At 46.6% G+C, this 17,653-nt stretch overlaps 1 protein-coding gene across 1 annotated transcript in view; it reads left to right on the top strand.

Moving 5' to 3' along the window:
- The first annotated feature begins 5,113 nt into the window (after nucleotides 1-5,113).
- MRAS (muscle RAS oncogene homolog) overlaps nucleotides 5,114-17,653 on the top strand; it is an 85,669-nt gene continuing 73,129 nt past the window's right edge. Inside the window, exon 1 of the mRNA XM_038746117.1 lies at nucleotides 5,114-5,324. Within this exon, the coding sequence (XP_038602045.1) occupies nucleotides 5,132-5,324 (193 nt within the window). The 5' untranslated portion in view covers nucleotides 5,114-5,131. The remainder of the gene's footprint in view (nucleotides 5,325-17,653) is intronic.

Consider the following 17,653-nt stretch of genomic DNA (forward strand, 5'->3'; position numbering starts at 1 on the left):
CTCTGACTCCCAAGGCCGGGCTCTTTCCACTAGGCCATGCTGCTTCTGGTTGGACATAGTCCCTATCCCACCTGCGGCTCACAGTCTAGATAGGATAGGGAGGAGGATTTAATCCCCATTTTACAGATGAGGAAACAGGCACAGAGAAGTGAAGTGACTTGCCCAAGGTCACACAAACAGACAAATGGAAATATATGATTACTAGGTCAGTCAGAGTCCCTGTCCCACGTGGGACTCACATGGGGAAGGGAGAACAGGCAGTGAATCCCAATTTTGCAAAACAGTGAACTGAAGCACCAAGAAGGGAAGTGATTTGGCCAAGGTCACTCAGCAGGCAAATGGCAGAGGTGGGATTAGAACCCAGGTCCTCTAACTCCCAGGCTTTCCACTAGACCACACTGCTTCTGAGCATAAACTGCATGTTTGTTTCCTGGCCTTCTCCATCCCTGTGGTGTAGCCTTTGAAGAACCCCCCTTCTCCTGTCCTTTCCCTGTATGCTCACTTCCCTGCCCCAGGACCTTGTATCCCACAGAGAGTGCCAGGAAAACAGCCAGTGCCTGGAGGTAGGCTTAAATAGGGAGAGGGAGAGTTTGCTTCCGGCTCCCCCAGGGATGACCAATTCATGTTTTGCACTGGTTCCAGTTCTTCCTTGGGACTAGACTTTGCCCCTCCCCGACGTTCTGTCTTTCCCCACTCTGCTGCCTGGATCATTTTTCTACAAAAACCTTCAGTCCTTGTTTCCCCACTCCTGAAGAACCTGTCATGGTTGCCCATCCACCTCTGCATCAAATGGAAACTCCTCAGCATTGACTTTAAAGCACTTAATCACCTTGGCCCCTCCTACCTCACTTTCCTACTCTACTACTTCAACCCAGCCCACACTCTTCGTTCCTCTAAGGCGAACCTTCTCACTGTAACCTCAACCTCTATCTCGCCACCAACCTCTCACCCAAGTCCTACCTCTGGTCCGGAATGCCCTCCTTCTTCCTATCCAACGGACAAGTACTCTCCCCTACTTCCAAAGACTTAATGAAGGTGCACCTCCTCCAAGAGGCCTTTCCTGACTGAGCCCTCCTTTCCTCTTCTCCCACTCCCTTCTGTGTCACCTGACTTGCTCGCTTTTATTCACCCCCCCTCCCAACCCCATATTAATTTATGTGCTTTTATATTATTGTCTATCTCCATTTTTAGCCTGTAAGTTTGTTGTGGGCAGGGAATGTGTTATATCACTATATCGTAATCTCCCAAGTGCTTAGTACAATACTCTGCACACAGTAAACCCTCAATCAATATTGACTGACTGACTGACTCCTTTCCCTCAAGGAGCTTTGCCTTGTGTGTTTTGGGGCTTTCTCTCTCTTCTCTCTCCTTGCCCTTGCTGTTGAGGAACACTCAACGGTTAACAGTTGGCCACTGGAAAGTTTAATCCCATTGTGAAAATGGACATCGATACAGGAAACTCGCACTCTGGCCTGGATTTCAGCCTAGCTGTCACGTTCAGCCTTGCCTTGGCACCAAAGAGAAAGAAAAGGAGACAGGGGATGCCAGAGACACAGCATGGGGCCGGGAGCAGGGCCAACACTGAAAATTGGACCCAGGCATTCGTTCCTCTCCCGCAGCCCCTTTCCTGTAGAGATTCAGAAGACCGAGTCTTTTTTTTTAATGGTATTAAGTGCTTTCTGTGTGTCAAGCACTGTTCTAAGTGCTGGGGTAGATACAGCTTTATCAGAGTGGACACAATCCCTGACTCACAAGGGGCTCACATTCTAAGATGGAGGGAGTAGGCTCTACCCCCCATTTTACAGTTGAGGAAACTGAGTCACAGAGAAGTTAAGTGATTTGTTCAAGATCACAGAACAAGCAATTGGCAGAGCTGCAATTAGAACCCAGGTCCCCTGACTCCCAAGCCTGTGCTCTTTCCACTAGTCCAGGCTGCGTCTTGCCTTCAGTATTTAAGGGGACAGGCTTTTCTCTTAGGGGATCCAAATTGTTGGGCTTACCAGCAGTGATAAAGCGGGAGTCCACTGAGTTTTTGATAGTTTTGCTATCCAAGTCACATATGTACAATTAAATTTGAAAGGTTTTGGTTCCTGTATTTTCTCTTATGTCTTCCCCTTGGGAGAATATGTAGGTAAAAGTGTAGGTGGAATGCTTTTTAAAAAAAATGTATTCTCAGTTACTCCCTCCTTTTTGTATTATATTTTTGTTTCTGCCTCAAATGCTAGATTTTGAGTTCCTTAAGGGCAGTGATTGTATCCAGTAAATGCTCTCATAGTCTCCCAAGCGCTTAGTGCATAGAATAGAGGAATGGGGCTTAGTGGAAAGAGAATGGGCCTGGGAATCAGAGGACCTGGGTTATTTAATAATAATAATCATCATCATCATCCCAGCTCTGCTATTGTCTGCTGTGTGAACTTGGGCAGGCGCTTAACTTCTGTGGGCCTCAGTTTCCTCATCTGTAAAATGGGGATTAAAGCTGGGAGTCCATGTGGGACAGGGACTGTGTCCATCCTGATTAGTTTGTATCTACTTCAGTGCTTAGTACATTGCTTGGCACATAGTAAGCACTGAATAAATACCATAAAAAAATAATAATAATAATAAAGTAAGAGCTCAATTGATACAAGTGCTTGAGTATGCGCATGTCTACCCACTCTTTTGTATTGTACTCTCCCAAGCCCTTAGTACAGTGGTCTGTACACAGAAAGCTTTCGATAAGCTTGTTCTTGGCAGGGAATATGTCTGCTAATTCTGTTGCATTATACTCTCTCAAGAGCTTAGTACAGTACTCTCCACACAGTAAGCATGCAGTAAACCCATTATGGTCAGGAAACGTATCTGCTAATTCTGTTGTAGGTACTCCTTGGCTCAGTGGAAAGAGCATGTGCTTGGGAGTCAGAGGTCATGGGTTCTAATCCAGGCTCCCCCACATGCCTGCTGTGTGACCTTGGGCAACTCACTTAAGTTCTCTGAGCCTCAGTTACCTCATCTGTAAAATGGGAATTAAGACTGTGCGCCCCACGTAGGACAACGTGATCACCTTATATCCCCCCAGCGCTTAGAACAGTGCTTTGCACATAGTAAGTGCTTAACAAATGCCATCATTATTATTACTATTACTCTTCCAAGCATTAAGTGCTCTGCACATAGTAAGAGCTGAGTAAATCCAATTGATTGGTTGATTCACTGTGCGATCCTGCCATGGCATGGGGGAACTGGGATGAAGATGATGATGATGATGATGATGATCAGCGCCAACTGTCTCTGCGACCCCCTCCAATCTGGCTTCCATCCCCTACATTCCACGGAAACTGCCCTCTCTAAGGTCACCAATGATCTCCTGCTTACCAAATCCAACAGCTCCTACTCTCTCCAAATCCTCCTCGACCTCTCAGCTGCCTTCGACACTGTGGACCACCCCCTTCTCCTCAACACGCTATCCAACCTTGGCTTCACAGACTCTGTCCTCTCCTGGTTCTCCTCTTATCTCTCCGGCCGTTCATTCTCAGTCTCTTTTGCGGGCTCCTCCTCCCCCTCCCATCCCCTTACTGTAGGGGTTCCTCAAGAGTCAGTTCTTGGTCCCCTTCTGTTCTCTATCTACACTCACTCCCTTGGAGAACTCATCGCTCCCACGGCTTCAACTATCATCGCTACACTGATGACACCCAAATCTATATCTTTGCCCCTGCTCTCTCTCCCTCCCTCTAGGCTCGTATCTCCTCCTGACTTCAGGACATCTCCATCTGGATGTCTGCCCGCCATCTAAAACTCAATATGTCCAAGACTGAACTCCTTATCTTCCCTCCCAAACCCTGCCCTCTCCCTGACTTTCCCATCACTGTTGACGGCACTACCATCCTTCCCGTCTCACAAGCCCGCAACCTTGGTGTCATCCTCGACTCCGCTCTCTAGTTCACCCCTCACATCCAATCCATCACCAAAACCTGCCGGTCTCACCTCCGCAACATCGCCAAGATCCGCCCTTTCCTCTCCATCCAAACCGCTACCCTGCTCGTTCAATCTCTCATCCTATCCCGAATGGACTACTGTATCAGCCTCCTCTCTGATCTCCCATCCTCCTGTCTCTCCCCACTTCAATCTATACTTCACGCTGCTGCCTGGATCGTCTTTGTGCAGAAACGCTCTGGGCATGTTACTCTCCTCCTCAAAAACCTCCAGTGGTTGCCTGTCAACCTACGAATCAAGGAAAAACTCCTCACTCGGCTTCAAGGCTGTCCATCACCTCTCCCCCTCCTACCTCACCTCCCTTCTGTCCTTCTCCAGCCCAGCCCACACCCTCTGCTCCTCTGCTGCTAACCTCCTCACTGTGCCTCATTCTCACCTGTCCTGCCGTCGACCCCCGGCCCAGGTCCTCTCCCTGGCCTGGAATGCCCTCCCTCCGCACATCCGCCAAGCTAGCTCTCATTTTCCCTTCAAAGACCTACTGAGAGCTCATCTCCTCCAGGAGGCCTTCCCAGACTGAGCCCCCTCTTTCCTCTCCCCCTCCTCCCCCTCCCCATTCCCCCGCCTTACCTCCTTCCCCTCCCCACAGCACCTGCATGTATGTATATATGTATATATGTTTGTACATATTTATTACTCTACTTATTTTACTTGTACATATTTATTATATTTATTTTATTTTGTTAATATGTTTTGTTGTATGTCTCCCCCTTCTAGACTGTGAGCCCGCTGTTGCGTAGGGACCGTCTCTATATGTTGCCAACTTGTACTTCCCAAGTGCTTAGTACAGTGCTCTGCACACAGTAAGCGCTCAATAAATATGATTGAATGAATGGATGAATGATGGCATTCATTAAGCGCCTACTATGTGCAAAGCACTGTTCTAAGCTCTGGGGAGGTTACAGGGTGATCAGGTTGTCCCACGGGGGGGCTCACAGTCTTAATCCCCATTTTACAGATGAGGTAACTGAGGCCCAGAGAAGTGAAGTGACTTGCCCAAAGTCACACAGCTGACAATTGTCAGAGCTGGAATTTGAACCCATGACCTCTGACTCCAAAGCCCGGTCTCTTTCCACTGAGCCACACTGATGGGTAGGTTTCTCCCTCCCCACCTTGCCTGAGATCCAACCACCGTCTCTTGCTCCCCCAGGTCCGCCCCACAGGAGATATGGCGACCAGTGCTGTCCCGAGCGACAATCTCCCCACGTACAAGCTGGTCGTGGTGGGAGATGGCGGCGTGGGCAAGAGCGCCCTGACCATTCAGTTTTTCCAGAAGATCTTCGTGCCGGACTACGACCCCACCATCGAGGACTCCTACCTGAAGCACACCGAGATTGACGGCCAGTGGGCCATCCTGGACGGTGAGCCTGTTTCTCTAGGGAACGCGGCCTTAATTTGTACCAAGGTGGAGGGGGGCGAGGGGACGGCTGATGAGTGAGTGGGAAAAAGAGCTGCAGAGGAAAGAGACCAGGCCTAGGAGTCAGAAGACTTGGGTTCTCATCCTGACTCTGCCACTTGTCTGCTGTGTGACCTTGGCCAAGTCACTTCACTTCTCTGGATCTATACCGTAAACCCATTGTGGGAAGGGAATGTGTCCATTACATTGTTATATTGTAATAATAATAGTAATGGCATTTGTTAAGTGCTTACTATGTGCAAAGCACTGTTCTAAGCACTGGGGGGATACAAGGCAATGAGGTTGTCCCACATAGGGCTCACGGTTTTAATCCCCATTTTGCAGATGAGGTAACTGAGGCTCAGAGAAGTTAAGTGACTTGCCCAAGGTCACACAGCAGACATGTGGCAGAGCCAGGATTCGAACCCATGACCTCTGACTCCAAAGCCCGTGCTGTTTCCACAGAGCTTCTCTTGTAGTCTCCCAAGTATTTAATACCGTGCTCTGCATACAATGAGCACCCAATAACTACGATTGACTGACAGATTGGATTGCCATTTCCTCATTTGTAAAATGGGGATTAAATACCTGTTCTGCTTCCATTTTAGACTGTGAGTCTCATGTGGGACAAGGACTGCGCCTGACTTAATAAGCTATCTACTTCAGTGGTTAGTACAGTTCTTGGTACATAGTGCATAGCAAATCCCACAATCATTAATAATACCAGAAATAATATCTTATTAATTCATTCATTAATAATGGCACTTGGTAAACTCTTACTATGTGCCAATCAATCATATTTATTGAGCGCTTACTATTTGCAGAGCACTGTACTAAGTGCTTGGGAGAGCATAATATAACAGAATTAGCAGACACATTCCCTGCCCACGATGAGCTTACAGTCTAGAGGGAGAGACAGGCATTAATATGAGTCAATAAGTAATTTGTAATATGTAATTTAAAAATATGTACATAAGTGCTGTGGGGGTTGGGGGCAGGGAAAATGTCAAATGTCCAAGGGTCACAGAGAGAAATGCATAGATGGTGCAGTAAGAAGAGCGAGCCAGGGAAAAGAGGGCTTAATTCGGCTGGCATTCATTCAGTCGCATTTATTGAGTGCTTACTGTGTGCAGAGCACTGTACTAAACGCTTGGAAAGTATAATTCGGCAACAGATAGAGCCGGTCTCTACCCAACAACAGGCTCACAGTCTACGGATGAGATAACTGAGGCACAGAGAACTGAGGTGATTTTGTGTTAAGTGCTAGGGTGGGTACAAGGTAAATAGGAGGGAGTAGAATTTAATCCTCATTTTGCAGATGAGGACACCGAGGCCCTATAGAAGTTAAGTGACTTGCCCAAGGTCACACAGCAGACAAGTGGCAGAGCTTAGAACTCAGGTCCTCTGACTCTTAGGCCCGGGCTCTTTCACTAGGCCCTGCTGCTTCCTAATTATAATAATAATAATAATGACATTTATTAAGCGTTTACTATGTGCAAAGCACTGTTCTAAGCGCTGGGGAGGTTACAAGGTGATCAGGTTGTCCCTGGGGGGGCTCACAGTCTTAATCCCCATTTTACAGATGAGGGAACTGAGGCCCAGAGAAGTGAAGTGACTTGCCCAAAGCCACACAGCTGACAATTGGCGGAACCGGGGTTTGAACTCATGACCTCTGACTCCAAAGCCCTTCCATTGACCCATGCTGCTTCTAATTATCATTGTTGTTATTGCTAATTACAACAATAATAATAATGTGGGTGTGTATACTGTCCACTGGCTAAGCCAATCATGTCACTGAGGCTTTAGAGAGTCAGTCACAATCTCAAATCCAGGAGCTTTTTGGTGAGGAGTCTTTGAAGGAGAGAGGCTGGAACTCCTCATCTGGGAAAGAGAATGCAGGGCCTCGGACTTTGTAACCCCGAGCAACTTGACTGAAGTGTTGTTCCGCAGTCCGAGAGGCCTCAGCCATCATCATCATCATCATCAATCGTATTTATTGAGCGCTTACTGTGTGCAGAGCACTGTACTAAGCGCTTGGGAAGTACATGGTGGCAACATATAGAGACAGTCCCTACCCAACAGTGGGCTCACAGTCTAAAAGGGGGAGACTCAGCCAGGAGTCAGTGTGCTCTTGCCCACCCTTTGAAGATTCCCTCCTTCTTTGGGTCTCCCAAATGACCACCGCCTGTGATAATGGAGTCTCCCAGAAACTAAAGAATCCCAGGGCTAAAAACCCCCTGCAAATTTACACTCTCTCTCAGCCGTGGTTTTGGCTAAGAAGAGAAAACCTTGCATGCAGTTACAGTTACCCCACAGACACTTTTCTCTGAAAAACCAACAGAAGGACTAGAGAAAGCAGAGAGAGGGGCTTATTTTGTTTTTTTCAAGACCCTGCCCGACAGTCATTAAGCATCCTGTTTGGTTTTCTTTAGACTGTGAGCATGAGTCTATTTGAATTGTTAGAACAATACAGATGGTCGCATTCTGGCAATATGGGTGGGAATTCATTTAATAATTTAATTTAATCTTAGCATTTGTTACTGTTTCCCAAGGACTGGGCTTTGCTCTAGGGTTATAGGGGGAGATCAGGTCAAACACAGTCCCTGTCCTGTATGGGACTCACTGTATAAGTGGGAGGGAGAACAGGTATCCAGTCCCCATTTTACAGATTATGAAACTGTGGCACAGAGACTTTGATTCACTTAAGGTCACACAGCAGGGAAGTGGCTCATTGTGGACAGGGAAGGTGTCTGCCAACTCTGTTGTATTGAACTCTCCCCAAGTGCTTAGTACAGTGCTCTGCACTTAGTAAGTGTTCAATAAATATCACTGATGATGATGATGAAGTGGCAGAGCTGGCACTAGAACCCAGGTCCCCTGACTCACTGTTCTGTAAGCTTATCTAATAGATCGTGCTCCTTCAGCGCTTAGAACAGTGCTTTGCACATAGTAAGCGCTTAATAAATGCCATTATTATTATTATTAAGAGTATTAGCTCCTTGTGGGCAGGGAAAAGTAATAATAATAATAATAATAAAGAATGCAGAATTCTCAATTCACATTTTTACAGATGAAGTAACTGAGGCACAAAGTAGTGAAGCGACTTGCCCAAGGTCTCACAGGAGACAAGTGGCGTAGTTGGGATTAGGACTCAGGTCCTCTGACAACTGGGCCCGTGCTCTTTCCACTAGCTGCTTCTGCGTTTCTCTCGAAGTCACGCCCAGGTGCTTGGCTGCAAACATCAAGAAGCTCCCTACAGGCTAAAATGCAGAGGAAAATCATATTCGTCAGAGAGCTGGAATTTTTATATTTGTTTAAATGACTCTTTTGGTATCACTTCTAGCATCCTGACAAAGCCACAGTGTTCCCGTGATTAGTAGAACGCTTCAATCCATGTTTGATAACTCCGCAGCACAGTGCTTGTCTTCCACACATGGCACGGGGATCTGGTTTCTGTCATTTGCCTTTGTGTTCAACAAAAGGGAGGTGAGAGAAAAATGAACTGCGGTGGTTAGGACTGAGCTAACGTGTTGCGATTTTAACGGCAGGCGCTTGAGAAGAAAGCGATAAGAAACCGCAGAGCAGGATATGCTGTCAAAAATAAAGTTCAGACCCACGGGCGGCTTGCCTTTTTTGAAGCACGCCATAATGACAGACTCATGCAGCTGCCAAGTAATAAAACTTGTTTCAGGAGCAGAAGTGTTGATGCTGTTGGAAAACCAGAATAAAATAAAAGTCAGCAGGCTACGGGTGCAATATTATCCTAATCTTGGTCATTGGAGAGAGAGTCAACCCATGTGATGAGTGAAGAGAATTCTGTGCCAGTTTATTGGGCACCTACTTAGTACTAGGCACTGTACTAAGCACTTGGGAGAGTCCAGTAGAAAGAGGACACACATTCTCTGCCCTCACAGAGCTTACAGTTAAGTTAGATGCACACCATTGACAAAATAAATAGAATACTAGATATGTACAAGTAAAATAAATAGAGTAATAAATCTGTAGAAACATATATACAGGTGCTGTGGGGAGGGGAAGGAGGTAGGGCGGAGGGGATATGAAGGGGGAGAGGAAAAAGGGGGCTCAGTCTGGGAAGGCCTCCTGGAGGAGGTGAGCTCTCAGTAGGGCTTTGAAGGGAGGAAGAGAGCTAGTTTGGCGGATGTTCATTAGATTTGCAACTAGAGAAGCACCGTGGCTCAGTGGAAAGAGCCCAGGCTTTGGAGTCAGAGGTCAGGGGTTCAAATCCCGGCTCCACCAATTGTCAAATGTGTGACTTTGGGCAACTCACTTCACTTCTCTGTGCCTCAGTTCCCTCATCTGTAAAATGGGGATTAAGACTGTGAGCCCCATATGGGACAACCTGATCAGCTTGTATCCCCCCAGCGCTTAGAACAGTGCTTTGCACATAGTAAGCGCTTAACAAATACCATTATTATTATTACAGCTTAATGAAGGAAGCTGGCAAACATGGCTGCCAAAGTGAAAGTAAGGGTAAGAAACAGTACAAATTCATCAGAATGACTTGGCTGAAGAAATAACTCATATAGTTAAATATGTACAAATCAGAACATACAAGTGTACATCAGTGCAGAGGGTGATGTCGGGGAGACGAGACTGGAAAGTTGTGAATTAATCAGGGAAGTCTTCTGAGGGGGAGTGGGATTTTATTTAGGAAGGGCTGATGGATTCGGAGGGCACAGAGGGGGTTCCTAGCAGGGGGAAGGGTGTGAACCAGGGGCTAGGGTGGGAGAGAACAGAGTGAGGTATAGTTTCAAGGTGAGATTGAGAGGAGCCAAAAGTGTAGATTGGGAAGAAGGGGGTGAAGAGAGAAGTATCAATTCCATCAATTCAGTGGTATTTATTGAGCTCTTACTGCGTGCACAACATTGTACTTAGCACTTGGGAAAGTACAATACAGTAGATTTGGTAAACCCAATCCCTTCCCTCAGAATCCTTGCAGTCTACAGGCAGGTGGGGGCTGAGACTTCCACAAAGCAGGTTGCAAATGAGAATGCCTAAACCTGCCCTGGGATTTTAGTCCTCTGAAATGTGAGTTTTTAAATTGAGTCTAACTATTTTAATGATCCAAATTAATCCGGTGCATTTTAATCCAGAATCTGAGGCTTCTTTGGCTAATCCACATTTGATGATGATGATGGCTTTTAATAAAGCACTTACTATGTGCAAAACACTGCTCGAAGCACTGGGGAGGTTACAAGGTATCAGGTTGTCCCACAGGGGACTCACAGGCATAATCCCCATTTTACAGATGAGGTAACCGAGGCACAGAGAAGTTAAGTGGCTTGCCCAAAGTCACACAGCTGACAATTGGAGGAGCCGGGATTTGAACTGCCGTCGACCCCCAGCCCACGTCCTCCCCCTGGCCTGGAATGCCCTCCCTCCGCACATCCGCCAAGCTAGCTCTCTTCCTCCCTTCAAAGCCCTACTGAGAGCTCACCTCCTCCAGGAGGCCTTCCCAGACCCCACCCCCTTTTTCCTCTCCCCCTCCCCATCCCCCCCACCCTACCTCCTTCCCCTCCCCACAGCACCTGTATATATGTTTGTACAGATTTATTACTCTATTTTACTTGTACATATCTACTATTCTATTTATTTTGTCAGTGATGTGCATCTAGCTTTACTTATATTTATTCTGATGACTTGACACCTGACCACATGTTTTGTTTTGTTGTCTGTCTTCCCCTTCTAGACTGTGAGCCCGTTGTTGGGTAGGGACCATCTCTATATGTTGCCAACTTGTACTTCCCAAGTGCTTAGTACAGTGCTCTGCATACAGTAGCACTCAATAAATTCAATTGAATGAATAAATGAATGAATGAACCCCTGACCTCTGACTCCAAAGCCCGTGTTCTTTCCACTGAGCCACGCTGCTTCTCTCCAAATTCATTTTTGTCTGGTTGTTGCAGTTAGGCCCAGTTTTGCTATATTATCTCGGGTATTAGAGGCTGTCTTTTTTTTTTCTTTATTCCTTTTTGGTAGTTGTTAAACCCCAGACAATATACCTGGTTAATCAGTTCCCTACTATATTTTTAACTTCATCTAGCCTGTTTCTAACAAAATAAAGCCACCATTCCATTACTGACTCCTTCGCCTGGAGAAGGAAGAAATTGTGGAGGTAACAAGTAATGCTCTTTCTGATGGCTGGAAATTACAAAGCTACTTGACCTCAGGATACATGTTAGTTTGTGTGGATTTATTTTTCTTTTTTTTTTTGCTTTGCCTCCTTCAGAATTTTGGTAACAGAGATGTCTGCAGGGGGAATTTGTAGTCGGAACTAAGGAGTTAGAAAGGAAAAGGAAAACGAGAGAAATCAAGAAGCAGCATGGCCTAGTGGAAAGTCAGAGATCTGTGTTCTAGTCCCGGTGCCGCCGGTTGCCTGCTGTGTGACCTTGGGCAAGTCACTTAACTTCTCTGTGACTTAGTTTCGTCATCTGTAGAATGGAGATTTAATACCTGTTCTCCCTCCTTCTTAGACTGTGAGCCACATGTGGTCAGGGACTAGAGAAGCAGCATGGTGTAGTGGATAGATGACAGGCCTGGGATTCAGAAGGTCATGGGTTCTAATCCCTCTCCGCCATTAGTCTGCTGAGTGACCTTGGGCAAGTCATTTCACTTCTCTGTCCCTCAGTTATCTCATCTGTAAAATGAGGTATGGTAACAAATACCATAATTATTAATTATTATGTCCAACCTGATTGTCGTGAATCTACCCCAGGGCTTAGAAAAGGGCTTGAAACATAGTATTCCCTAACAAACGCAGTTGAATTTCTGTCCCTTGTCCCTTTTCAAGGCAATAATGTGGAAAGAGGAAGGATTAGATGATGCTTAGGACAAAATCTGGGGGCTTCCAGGATGACAGTTCATGGTGCTTGCAAACTTTTGCAAAAACTTCCCCAAATCTATGAGCCTAGTTCTCTCTAGAATTTAGCACTAGAAGTATTGGGAGGAGGAGAAGAAATGATAGCAGTATTTTTTGAGCAGCCACTTGTTGCAGAACACCGTACTAAGCACTTGAATAAAGAATAAAGGGATAAGTTCCCTGCCCACAAGGAGGTTACACTCTGCCAAGTATATCTAGGAAAATACAGCCATCTCTCAATAAGCGTTAATCCCCAGAAATTCATTTTAAGCAATAGCTTCCTCTCCTCCCTCACCAAATTTTGCTCACCGAACCAATCACCAGAGCGATCATCAATCATCAATTGAGAACAGTTTTTAGTTTCCGCATCAATTGATTGACCTAGCGGTAGCTCAGGGAAAAACCCACAGACTTTAAGTGAGGGAAATGAGAAACAAGGAGCTGGGATAATCGACGGATGGATTAGCAAGGAGGCAGGGCCATCCATGACAGTCGCCTGAGTCTGGTTCTAGTCCCAGCTCTGCCCTTCACCCGCTGTGTTGCTTTAGGCAAGAAAATGAATCTCTCTGGGCCTCAGTAGCCTCACCCCCAAAGTGGGGATGATAATAGTATCTTCCTCTCCTTAAGTGACAAGAGTATTGTGTGGACAAAATGTAGTGTCATGCAAAAGGGTAGGGACTGTCTCTATATGTTGCCAGCTTGTACTTCCCAAGCGCTTAGTACAGTGCTCTGCACACAGTAAGCGCTCAATAAATACGATTGATGATGATGATGATGCAAAACCATATGCAAAAAACAAAAACTTTCTCTAAATCCGTGGTATTATTGAGAGCCGGTTGCAGGTTAAAGAAACCAGCATTACTTGCTAATGTTCCTAAGAAAATCCCTATTCATGCCTCACAAGTACCAGTTTTCAAAGACGATGATAATAGAAACTGATTTGGCCCTCCCCGAGTGCCTGATTTTACCCAGTGGAAAAACCATCCTGAGTGCGGGTTCTCCCATCACAGATTCATTCGTTCATTGATTCAATCGTATTTATTGAGTGCTTACTGTGTGCAGAGCACTGTACTAAGCTCTTGGGAAGTACAAGTCGGGAACATATAGAGACGGTCCCTACCCAACACCAGGCTCACAGTCTAGAAGGGGGAGACAGACAACAAAACAAATCAATCAATCAATCATATTTATTGAGTGCTTACTGTGTGCAGAGCACTATACTAAGTGCTTGGGAAGTACAAGTTGGCAACATATAGAGACAGTCCCTACCCAACAGTGGGCTCACAGTCTAGAAGACTAGAAAACAAAACATGGAGACAGATCTGCCAGGGCACAGCTGTAGAGTGGGCAAGGCTCCGTAGATGTGGTGAGGGTGGGGTGCTTGTGAACCAGAGGACCACGGGGGCTACTGAGCTGTGGCATGAAGGGGCAAGGCTGTAAGGAGCCAACTGAGAAGCAGCATGATGTAATGGATAGAGCGTGGGCCTGGGAATCAGAAGGTCATGGATTCTAATCCTGGCTCCGCCACTTGTATGCTGTGTGACCTTGGGAAAGTCATTTCACATCCCTGTGCCTCAGTTCATTCATTCAATCGTATTTATTGAGCACTTACTGTGTGCAGAGCACTGTACTAAGCGCTTGGGAAGTACAAGCTGGCAACATATAGAGACGGTCCCTACCCAACAGCGGGCTCAGTTACCTCATCTCTAAAAGGAATACTGAGACTGTGAGCCCCACATGGGACAGGGACTGTGTGTCCAACCTGATTTGCTTGGGCCTACCCCAGCGCTTAGTACAGAGTGCTTGTACTTCCCAAGCACTTAGTACAGTGCTCTGCACACAGTAAGTGCTCAATAAATACGATTGAATGAATGAATGCTTAGTATAGTGCGTGGCACATACTAAGTGCTTAACAAATCCCACAGTTATGATTACTATTATTATCATTATTAACCAAGAGCTTGGAAGGTCCTTCTCCATGAACGTGTCCCGGGAGGTGGTGGCCGCACCCAGGTCCAGGAAACCAATGGCAAGAGTGAATGAAATTGGCCAGAGGTCACCCTGTCCCCAAATACCGATCACCTCGCTTAATCAGCTCTGTCCAACCTGATAGCATTAGTGGCCTCGTGGAAGGAGCAGGAGTCTGAGAGTCAGAGGACCTGGGTCCTAATCCCGGCTCCACCACTGGCCTGCTGTGTGACACTTCACTTCTCTATGCCTTAGTTTCCTCAACTGCACAATGGGGATGCAGTACCTGTTCTCCCTCCTAGTTAGACGATGAACCCCTCGTGGGATGGAGACTGTATCCAGCCTGATTAACTTGTATCTACCCCAGTGCTAAAAACAGCACTTGACACATAGCGTTCATTCATTCAATCATATTTACTGAGCGCTTACTGTGTGCAGAGCACTGTACTAAGCACTTGGGAAGTACAAGTCGGCAACATATGGAGACGGTCCCTAACCCACAACGGGCTCACAGTCTAGAAGGGGGAGATGGACAACAAAACAAAACATGTAGTCAAGAGCAAGACAAGACAGTAGCAAGAGCTTAAGAAATACCATTTTAAAAATAGCCTTCTTTGCCAGTGATCGAATCGCAGTAGACAGTCAGGGCTTTCTTTCAAAGCCATGGCAAAGTCTGTATGGCAAAGCAGGTTGCGTACAGCATCACTTCAAAAGAAGCCACTGTCCTAATGCCTGTGGTCCTCTATCTCAGTTGCTGCTCTTGAATGGCTAGGCAATGCTTAGTTGTACGAGTAGAAAAATCTTGATGACTGGTTTTTCCACTTACCTCATCTGGGTCAGGCCTGGATTTATCTCTCACGCGTTTGGGGTGGTCTCAGAGCGCAGAGAAGCAGTGTGGTCTAGTGGATAGAACATTGGTCTGGGTGTCAGAAGGTCATGGGTTCTAATCCCAGCTCTGCCACGTAATAATAATAATAATAATGACGGGTATTTGTTAAGCGCTTACTATGTGCCAAGCACTGGGGGGGATACAAGGTAATTAGGTTGTCCCATGTGGGGCTTACAGTCTTCCTCCCCATTTTTCGGAAGAGGGAACTGAGGCCCAGAGAAGTGAAATGACTTGCCCAAAATCACCCAGCAGACAAGTGTCGGAGCCAGGATTAGAACCCATGACCTCTGGCTCCCAAGCCCGTGATATTTTCACTGAGCCACGCTGCTTCTCTGTGTCTGCGGTATGACCTTGGGCAAGACACTTCACTTCTCCAGGCCTCATTTACTCATCTGTAAAATGGGGATTGAGACTGTGAGCCCCGCATGGACCAGGGACTGCGTACAAAACAGTTTACTTGTATCCACCCTGGCACATAGTAAGTGCTTAACAAATGCCACAATTTTTATTATTATCATTATTTTTGTTACCACACAGAGTACTTCATGCTTCACTAAAGAAGGAAGACGCAAGTTGAAACTTGTATAAGCCAGTCTGAAGAAGTCTGAATAGAGAGATGTCCAGAATTTCATTAGGGTTGTGAGTGTCATACGGGAGGGTCAGTGTTTTATTGTGCAACTGGCAATTGAGCAATGACACCAGAGAGGCCTCCTCATCCTTGGCCACCAGTGGGACAGTAATAACAATAATAATCATGGTATTTGTTAAGCGCTTACTATGTGCCAAGGACTGTTCTAAGTGATGGGCTAGATTCAAGGTAAATAAGATGGACACAGTCCCTATCCCACATGGGGCTCACAATCTTAATCCCCATTTTACAGATGAAGTACCTGAGGCATAGAGAATTTAAGTGACTTGCCCAAGGTCACACAGCAGACAAGTTCATTCATTTAGTTGTATTTATTGAGCTCTTACTGTGTGCAGAGCACTGTACTAAGCGCTTGGACAGTACAGTTCGGCAACAGAGAGACAATCCCTACCCAACCACAGGCTCACAGTCTAGAAGTGGGGGAGACAGACAACAAAACAAAACAAGTAGACAGGCATCAATAGCATCAATATAAATGAATAGAATTATAGATATCTACACATCATTAATAAAATAAATAGAATAATAAATATGTACATATATACATAAGTGCTTTGGGGTGGGGAGGGGGTAAAGCAGATGGAAGGAGTCGGGGCAATAGGGATGGGAGGAGGAGCAGAGGAAAGGGGGAGCTCAGTCTGGGAAGGCCTCCTGGAGGAGGTGAACTCTCAGTAGGGCTTTGAAGGGGGGAAGAGAGCTAGTTTGGCGGATGTGCGGAGGGAGGGCATTCCAGGCCAGGGGTAGGACGTGGGCCAGGGGTCAACAGCAGGATAGGCCGTGTACTTCCCAAGCACTTAGTACAGTGCTCTGCACACAGTAAGCGCTCAATAAATATGATTGAATGAATGAATGAATGATAGGCGAGAACGAGGCACAGTGAGGAGGTTAGCGGCGGCAGAGGAGCAGAGTGTGCAGGCTGGGCTGGAGAAGGAGAGAGGGGAGGTGAGGTAGGAGGGGCAAGGTGATGGACAGCCTTGAAGTGGTGGAGGTGAGATTAGAACCCAGGTCCTCTGACTCCCAAGACCACGCTGTTGCCACTAGGCCCTGCTGCTTCTCCAGCCAAGTCACTGCGTCAAGATCCAGAGCTAATTCCTTAGCATCTCTCAGAAAAGGCATCTTTCCCTGTCAGCGGTGTCTTCCAACCCAGCAGCTCTCACAACGGCTCATTCGGCATTTGGGAACTACTGCTGGAATTCCTACCTATCCCCCCCATCACCCCACTGGCCCCCCTCCCTTTCCAGTGTTCATGTGGAACTCTAAAAGAAAAAAGCAACAACCAGTATTTACAAGATTTTGACCCACATCATACTCAGTGATGTTATATGGGCTTTAAAGCCCTCAATCACCTTGCGCTCTCCTTCCTCACCTTGCTACTCTCCTACTGCAATCCAGCCCACACACTTTGCTCCTCTAATGCTAACCTTCTCAGTGTGCCTCGATCTTATCTATATCACCACCGACCCCTCGCCCATGACCCCTGGAACTCCTTCCCCCCTCAAATCTGACAAGCAGTGACTCTCCCCCACTTCAAAGCCATATTGAAGGCACATCTTCTCCAAGAGGCCATCCCTGACTAAGCCCCCCATTCCTCTTCTCCCACTCCCTTCTGTGTCTCCCCAACTTTCCGCCTTTGGTCATCCCCCATCCCAGCCTCACAGCACTTATATGCCCATATCTGTAATTTATTCGTTTATATTAATGTCTATCGCCCCGCTTCTAGACTGTAAACTCGTTGTGGGCAGGGAATGTGTCTGTTTATTGTTGTACTGTACTCTCCCAAGTGCTTAGTAAAGTGTTCTGCACACTTGTTGGGTAGGGACCGTCTCTATGTGTTGCCAACTCGTACTTCCCAAGCGCTTAGTACAGTGCTCTGCACACAGTATGTGCTCAATAAATACGATTGAATGA

The sequence above is a fragment of the Tachyglossus aculeatus genome, chromosome 1 (assembly GCF_015852505.1).
Source record: "Tachyglossus aculeatus isolate mTacAcu1 chromosome 1, mTacAcu1.pri, whole genome shotgun sequence".
Lineage (NCBI taxonomy): Eukaryota > Metazoa > Chordata > Mammalia > Monotremata > Tachyglossidae > Tachyglossus > Tachyglossus aculeatus.